The 9,262-nt window shown below is 37.9% G+C and overlaps 1 protein-coding gene across 1 annotated transcript; it reads right to left on the minus strand.

The window, feature by feature from the left end:
* Window positions 1–3,267: 3,267 nt before the first annotated feature.
* LOC118417779 (cilia- and flagella-associated protein 20) lies at window positions 3,268–7,968 on the minus strand. The gene is made up of 5 exons (XM_035823494.1): window positions 7,759–7,968; window positions 5,450–5,641; window positions 4,867–4,989; window positions 4,194–4,370; window positions 3,268–4,068 (listed from the first exon to the last, which is right to left on the minus strand). The coding sequence occupies exons 1-5, from the start codon at window positions 7,840–7,842 to the stop codon at window positions 4,063–4,065; spliced, it is 582 nt and encodes a 193-aa protein (XP_035679387.1). The 5' UTR covers window positions 7,843–7,968; the 3' UTR covers window positions 3,268–4,062.
* Window positions 7,969–9,262: the final 1,294 nt, after the last annotated feature.

Below are 9,262 nucleotides of genomic sequence, written 5' to 3' on the forward strand. Positions count from 1 at the left end.
ATAATTATCGAAAAAGCATGTAAAAGGGAAGTGACAGATGATGCAAACATTTAGACGACTTTGTATAATGAATGAAACATCAATATATCAATATGTGTTAAAGTAGTAGAAGCATTGCACATTTCATCTTGTATATTGAGGGGGGGTAAATGGTAGGATGCTCACATTGCGTAGACTACCTTATGGGTAAGATGTTATGTGTAATCCCGAAACCAATTGCAAAAAATTTTGTTTTCTAGAAAGAATTCAAGAAAGTAGGTAGTATATTGTTGTTTGTTTGATTGTTTATATGTGTGTTTTAAAAGGACGTATGAAGTGGTTCCTATTTACACGTGCTCCGACTAACAAGAGTCATGATTTTGTTTGGAGAAATGAACTGTAGTTTGTGCAGAGCCTCGGAGCTCCTGACGTTGTGTTGTTGAGAGGCTAGAATAGGAGACCACACACTATTGTACCTACATAAAATAAAGTTAAAGTAAAGGTTATGGTGTCAACTTTTTCTCTTGTGGTCTTTTCTGTCCCTTGTTGTCATCTTACTGTATTATTAGGGCTGTGTACCTGTAAAATTGTTAAGCTACAGGTCCAGACATGAATATCAAGTGTTGGCCTCCACCGGGCCTTTCTGCGTTGGTACGGAGATCGTAGAATTTGGCAAAAAAAATTTGGGACAGTGGCCAGGGGAGTCAGTCCACGTTAAGGTCAGCATTCCCCCTTGCGGTCGGCCAAACCCTCTGGCAGCAAAACTCTCCTGGCAAATTATTCTTCCTCTATTATAATAGCCATTGTAGTCAGTCTAATTACAGGCAGACCATCGAGAGGGACCTCCAAGAAGCTAACATTAACTGGAAGGATGTAAGGAGGATAGCTGCCGACAGAGCTTGCTGGGCCAACCTGACTGCCTCGTGTTGGACAACACGGGAGCCCCTAAGTCTAAGTCTTAGTGGTCAGTCTAGAAGAGACTAGATACTACACTTTTCAATGTGTGGTTGGTGCTCAAGGTTTAGCTCTCCTCAGACCCTCAGCTTTTACATCCTATCCAATAGGCCATTCCTACAGCCAGCTAAGGTGCACATTTTCACGATTCAAGTAAAGAATAAAAGGTGTAAAGCGCCTTTCCCTAGGGATCTGCTGGGAATGCAAACCCAGAACCTTTAGGTTCTAAATCATCATCTCTAACCACAAGACTACTTTGCCATCTCACCAATGGTTGAAGTTTCTTGAGCTGCAGCCAGTTTGTTTCAAAACAAGACACCCTAGCCCTCCATGGTAACGCCTGATACAAACGTAAATCATCGTTGACACTCCTGCAAATCTGTTCCCCAGCAACCGAGTCTGTTGATGTTGTGATACAGAGGGCATCAAATTTATAGCACGGTCATTCAAACATTTCATTCCTCAGATAAGTGTTGATGCAGGGTTCTTGGCTCAGCACTTGGCAATTTTACAGCCTAGTAGCAGACACTGGTCACACCACTGTGTTTATGGGTGTTTTTACATAGTTCAGGCCACACCAATTTTATTTGTTGCTTCTCAGATTTGCAATAATACAGGTTTTGCTATCACAAACCTGCAAATATTGCCATTCAGAGCCACATACACATAATTTCAGTCTAAAAACGATGGCTTTTATTCAGAACATTAGTAACAAATCAAAGGAAGGGATTCATTGCATAAAACGTACCATTAACTACCCAGGCCATTGTTTTTTGTGTTATTTAAGCCGTATATCTTCACCTCAGACCTTTTGAAAAAAAAAAGATTTCAACTTGTCGATTTTTTTCTGAAAAAAAAAATCCGACATGCAATAGATGAATTTGGTGTGGCCAAGGATTGGTGTGGCCTTACCATGTTACAACTCCACTTTAAATTCCTTTTTTTACGGCATTGTGAACCACTTGACACTGTTCAACAGTAATTATGCAATCCCCATGTAACTTACCACCCATTTGTCAATCAGATATGTCATATGCAGGGTCAAGTTTGTGTATGATCTACACTCCTGAAGTGAAAGACCTCCTTACTATACTATAATCAAGGACGTTCTTGTTATAATGGTCCCTTTGGTGACCGCAAAGGTGTAAAATCCTCCACTAGACCTCTGAAAAAGGTGTTGGTGGGCCAACAGAATATAAGTTAGTTTTTTCCACACCAAATGGTGTATAGGACAGTGCCCATCTCTGTTCTCTTAGCCTTTAGGCCACACACCTGTGCATGCACAGATATGACATTAGGGACAAAACTGGGATTACAAGAACATTCTTTTTGTAGATTCTTAAACTTAAGATTACAACAGTGGCTCTGGAGATTTTCTTTTAACCTGCAGACTTAAACATAGTGGTTGACTGAGTGTCTGATTCTCTTAATTCCTCTATCTTTCTTGGGACTCTACTGTGTTCAAATACTTTTAGTACACTCCCATTTGGCCCATTTTGCTTGTCAACAAAACACAACATTTGAAGATAGTATTACATGATTTTGCATTCTTTAATGGTTAGTCATTTCCCACTATTCTTAGTCAACTTCCTGACTAATTAATACTTGCTCTTGACCAAATATGGGCATGATCAATAGAGACAGGTGACTTCTAGTGACCTTTCTAGTAAATGCATTACATTTTGTCCAGGTGCCATTGGCACTTTGGCTATGTTGATTTTCTTGTTTGTTACTATGGTTACCACTGTGAGGTCAAAACCTTTGGTTTGCTTTTGCCAAGACATTGTACCAATCATGAAAGCTGTGGTAATCTTTGTTGTGATAAAGTTTGCTTTTCATTCACAGTAGATATAGACTGTAGAATAAACTATTATTACTGCTTTGTCATTGTTGCCACGCATTGTACCATGTACAACTGTCGTGCATGCAATTAAGTTCACAGTTAATATGCTCATTTCCAGCAACAATTCATCCATATAGGTCCATAGTGTATTTTCAGCGCATCAGAAAACATACATGTCTGATAAACCTGTGTAAACTTTTGTTTTAAATTCTGGTTCACCATCTATGACCCTGGTGCTGGAATGCTTGCCAAGAAGGTTATCTTTGTGGTGCCGTCTGTATGTTTCACATGTATGTATGATATGTATGCGTCTAGCATCACTTGAGAACTGTGGAAGAATCTTCATATTTGGTACTAGGGTTTGTGTTGGCAAATAAAAAAGTTCGATATTGGAGCTCCTATTATGAAATGCAGGCAAATAAGACAGTCTGACTGTGTTGGACAAGCTAAGAGAGACTGTCCAAATAAAAATAATCAAACATGCACAGAAATTTTAAACAGGCAAAATGTAATTTTTATTGCAATATGTAACAGTTTGAAATATGTAAAAGCTACATGTAACCCATCGTTAGGTTGTTCTATACATGGTTGATCATGGTACGCTACAATGTCATCAACCTAGTCATCACCATGGTTACATACAGGGGTACTAATACAGCTTCCAGTATTTACAACGATGGAAGAAAAATTGACATGGCTCGTTCATTTCCTTCTGTCCCATTTGGTCCGATGTACAAGACAGAGTCTCTTGGCCACTTAACACTTATAAGTGAGGTGTTCTAAATAAATCTGTTATTACATAGTGGGGAACGTGCCCTAAACTCTGACAAAGTTAAACGTACAATAGTCTTCTTCATCCCAACATACTTAACCCTGATCATTAATGAAAGGTCCCCAACTAAACAGGGACAACATATAATATGCTTACTTCTTCTTTTTACATTCAGAAACAACACTTATGGGATGGAGGAGGAATTCACAAAAATTGGTCGTTGCCATTCCCAGAACCGTTTCTACCGATACTACATCTACTGTCTGTAGGAAGAGACGACACTAAACATATTTCTCTGGTCGGTTACGCCTAATATCGCACTACATTGCAGGACTAAGTCGAACGGAGAACTAGATACGGTGCAACTGACGTTTTTTGGTAGTAAAGTCCTTCCTGACAAAATGAGTCAAGTTTGGTACATACCAGGAAGATATGGAAACATAACTTATGTAGTTTGGTTCTTTTTTTACAGCAAAAGAGGATTTGGTGACTGCACTGGTTTGATGGAGGTTCTTCAAACCTGGAAAACAAGAAAAATTGCTGGATAAGTATGACATTATCGTAATCAGGATTAAAATAACTGGCATAAAGGCGTAAAAAAGGAGTTCTTGAATTTTTTTTCTTTAGAATTCATTCCAATCTTACCTTTGCTTTGTTCTGCACTGGTAAGTAGAGTTTGAATTCTGCTGGCAGCTCGTCTTCTGAGTACAACCTGTCGGAGAAATAGACCCGGCGGATGCGGCAGTTGGCGTGGATCTGGACACGCAGAGTCTCGATGTAGTTGGTCCCGTAGGCCCTCCTCGTGAAGTCTGACAAGTTGAACTGTGGGAAAGAGTCAAAGGGTATGGTTAACATCATTGTGATCATTCAAAAAAAGGAGAAATGGTTATCCAAGCTCTCCAACATAAAAAAATCATATCATTGAATAATAGAATTCTTTGTACACAACCAAGTGCTTTATTCCACTGACATTTCAGTGAGCATAAGACAAAATCATATCATGTTTAACTGACATATCTGATACATGTACAATTTATCCCCTAACCACTGTGTCACAAAGTAATCTTTCCCCTTCCTCACCTTTTCAAAATCAACTTTTTGGGAACAACCAATACAACAGTGAAGAATCTTGCCAAGAAATTTGTGCTTTGAATGAATGAATGAATGAATGAATGGTTTATCCTTTCACAATTGCATGTCCTGTACCATTTTCTGGCTCAGATAATCTTCCATTTCAATCATCAACAAAAACGTGAATGTCGTCACCAAGTTTAGGGCCACACCCATCAAACACCATAATCTAATGACAATAACTCACTTGAATCTGGTTCCACCCATCGTCCAGTCTCATGGGCATTGTGCAGATGAAGGGCTTGACTCTGGTCGTGCTCTGGTAGTTACTCGCTCTGAACCGTCTGCGCACATTCTTGTCATCTAGGACCTGTTTGTTCATGAAAAAATGTTCGTTAGATCCATCAACACAATCACCAAATGATGTTAGAAACATTGACACAATCACCATAAGCAGACGTTAGAAACATTTGACAAATCAGAGCTATCAAGTTCAATAGTGAATCCATTGAAATGTACTACAAGTTACAATTCCTTTTGTTTTTTGTACAAAATACTGAAAACGGAAACAAAAAGATTTTACTTCTTTTCATACTTCAATTATGTTAACCATTCCAAGAATGAATGACCATTCCCTGATCTATGTGTATAAAATTAAATACTACCGGTAGTAAATGTAAAATAGTATTTCTAACATAGAAACTGAGAAGCAAACATTTTATACATGTACATGTATAATGTTGATAATTGTACTCCCTGTTCTTTAGTTATCATTGTCACTAAAGTATCATAATATTCTGTCTACTAGAAATCTTAGAAAACGAACTCACCTGAACCTCGAAGGTGAAGTACTTCTTCAGGTTCTTGATGATCATCACAAGGAAGGGCAACTTGATTCCCAGGGTTTTCTTTGGGTCTGCCGGGCAGGTGATATATGTTGTGCTGACGTTTGTGCCACAAATCTCCAGTACAAGTGACTGGATGTCGTTGTCTGTGATCCTCTTGATGTGGCCATTTCTCACCTGAGGTAGGGAAGAGAAATCACAATTTTTAACAATTTAATACCAAAATTCTGATAGTTTACAAGCAATATGTGTTGACGGCAAATTCAAGCTTGAGGGCACATGATTTTGAGGCATCCTGTTTTTGAAATGATTTGAAAAGGTACGACCGTACGAGATGATTAGATCTACCTACACTTGACAAAAACCTTGGAACCCCTTGCCTACATGTATTACCTGAAAAAAGACTTATTCAATTTTTGGGGGGAGGGGGGGTGTAATCCACATTCTGAAACACAATTCCTATTGATTTTTATACATATGGTAGAAAGTTATGGCAACATTTAAATCTATATTTTTTTGGATTTATTCATTCATTTCTGTAATTTGTATCATACTTGCCCAAAACTACTGTCAGCATTTTATCAAAAGAATAATTCAAAACATTTCATTTAAAAAATCCTATGTTTAGGCCCAATTTGCTAGGCTACCAAAGAAGGCTTATTGTTACTGTTTGAAAATACATTGTACTAATTTGTAGGTGGTGGGCAGAAAATATGTACTAATGTAGTGGGCTGATAAGGGAACTGCCTGCCATTGAAAGGATACAAATGACACTCAATCAAATTTGATTGGCAGGAATTCTGCTTCAATCAAACCATCTTGACTGTTACTATTACCATATTTGGAACAGGAACAAAAACTCCCTTCAGAACACTACATATTTTCAGGTGCTATTGATAACTGTTATGTGACGACAAGTGATTGGACTTGAAACCAATTACGGATCAAGTTTCAAGACTAATTTTGCGCTATTTATAGCGACTGAAAGCAGCGCATTTTAATCCAATCTGTCATGTTTCCTTTTCTGGTACAACAACAAACTGAATGTCACAGTTTGACTGTTTACGTTTTGTTTATGCCAATACCAAATAAAATGCTATGAATGAAATGTCATTTAACAAAGAAACTTCAATGCTTCAAGATTTTCATGTTACTTCATATTTTCACTTGTAGTTGCTATATCAATAGGCACAAAACCGTTGAACTAAAGCATTGTTTAATTTGTTATAACAATGCTAATGAAGCAAAGTGTTATGTTATTATAGCAACATAGAATGCTTGATGGGTTGAAATTGTTCAACTTCTTTGAATAGTTAAACTGTGAAAAACATTATCAAATACATGACAAAATGACAAAAACAAATGTACCACTACCACGGAAAAAAAATTAAGGCAATTTGGCTTGTGATTACTGTAAACCTTAAACAGTGACATGTTGTAAGATCACAATCTAGATAGTAGGCAAGAACAACATAAGCTTGATCGATCTGATTTGATAAACAAATACAGCAAGAAAATACAAAACCAGGGTAAAAACTGACAAAATAATGATGTTAAAAATTGTGAAATTCTGGTTGTGAAATTCGTATTGGTACTGAACTTGTTAAATCTGTATTTGTACTACACTCATCTTTTTATATTGATATACTTTGATATAGAAATCCAGGAAGCGATCAATTGGCATTGTTGTGAATTTCACTAAACATGAGATACAAAACATTCTATAAAAACAGCCAAAGGTCGCACAAAACACATTTTGGGCCAACATAAACTTTAGAGAATGATGAAGAGACATTTTTTAGAATTTGGTGATTTCCTCCAACAGGATTTGAGATGAGCTCTTGAGTTAGGATCATCGTCTGAGCCCGTCTCCAAGGTAACCGCGCCCTTCCCACACCCAACATGTCCGAAACTCAAAACTACCCGGCGTTTGGGACGGAAATATAATTTTACAAACATCCTAGTGGTATAGATACAGTTTGTCCGGCCTGGTTGGTATGCGTATGTTGTTTCTGTGTATACGTATAAACAATATTGGCCGGCCCTTGGCCGGTCATAGTTCAGATGGAACGTTGGCAACACGGCCGATCGTATATTTCTTAACAACATCGTATACGTGAAAACAGAGCAAAATTTGGTATCATATCATGATATTAACTCATCATAGCTTCATCCTATGGTATAGTTGTTACTTGTTGTGCTAAACAGATCGCATAAACAAAATCACTAGTTACAACTAAACATGGCCGGTAGTGATGAGCCATGAGTAGCGTGGTAGAAAAAATCCTCCTTACCTTTTTGTCCCAGATTTGCAAAGGTTTGCTTCCTATGCTGTACAGGATGGACAAGAAACCACTCTGAAACGTATTCTTAAACATCTCTGGCAATTAGAAGTTGATTTTTCGGGCCTAAACGCTACGGTCCGCCACAGAAACGCGAAAGGCCTTGCCTCCTTGACTGTCTGGTCGTTATGTGAGAAACACTCTGTATACAAAGCTACATAGTCGTCAAGTAACCGCACCACTCATGCCCTTCCGCCGTAGGCTCTTGACAACTGCTTTAGTGACAAATAATTCACTCAACATTTACTATTATTTTGCATCTGAACGCCATAAAATAATCATTTAGTTATCACAACATTGATAATTTCACATTTCAGTGGATATGTTAGAATTTAGGGCATAATATGTTTTGGGACTTGATTGTGTGGAGCGGAGGAATATATCACGCAGCAGGTAGTCACCGATAAGAGGTCATCACCATGGCTGCCAGCTGAACAAGCACTTCCGGGTCAAACAAGCACCACTCTTAGTTGTCCCATCAACGAAGTCTTCTGTTATCAACCAAGAAACTAGATTTTTTATAGCTTTGATTTCCATATTTCTTCCTGTATATGACATTTGTACTAACCTCTAGTAGTTGTCAAAATCAGAACAAAATCCAGTCGCTAAAAACCACTCTTAGACGTATATTACCAAGGAGGTTTTATCAAGATAGAACCTCCTTGCTCAAATGCACTGATGTTTGTCCAACACACACATAAACATACGTTTACAAAACCAATGCCTTGATCACATTCTGAGTGTATATAAGGAGTTTTGTATATTTTTAGAATGGTTCGTAGCGTAGGAAGGGGGTAGTCTTGTATCGTTGTTAGGGGGGTCGGCTCATTAATATGTAATGAGTAACCACCGTGAAGCGTGGGGTGGGGAAAGTGGTGGTGGTGGGAGTTCTGGTGTTTGTTTTCACGCTTCTTTGTTGGAGACAGTGGCTCGTGTACCTGTGCAGGTAATACACACCTGTGACATGGTTACTACTGCTTGTGTATTATGAGTTGTAAATGAATTACAAATAGATTGATAAACAAATTAATAATCATATTAATCGATAAGCGTTAAAGATAACGTTACCTACCTACCTAGTCCCTTGTTTTGTAACGTTAACGTTATATCCGTTATAGATTTGTATATAACGTTAACGTTAGATCAATTGGTAGATATCAATAATAAACGATTTGTAACTTACAACTGGTTTCAATAATAAAGCAATTTGCAAATTGATAGTTTTCAGTGATTAATCGATTTATACTTGTCAATTACAAACGATTTGTACATGTCTCTTATCAATTGATAAAGTTACTCAATGAACAAATTCCTTCCTTACATGAAGACCTTTTCTCATCGACTTTGGGCCAGAACTCTGCGGACTGAGTCCAATATTACCGTCCATGGCGTAAGTAGAAAGATAGGCACAACAAACTCCTTGATTGGCAGAGGTATACGGGCACTAATCTCCAAG

Source organism: Branchiostoma floridae, chromosome 6 (genome assembly GCF_000003815.2).
Source record: "Branchiostoma floridae strain S238N-H82 chromosome 6, Bfl_VNyyK, whole genome shotgun sequence".
NCBI lineage: Eukaryota > Metazoa > Chordata > Leptocardii > Amphioxiformes > Branchiostomatidae > Branchiostoma > Branchiostoma floridae.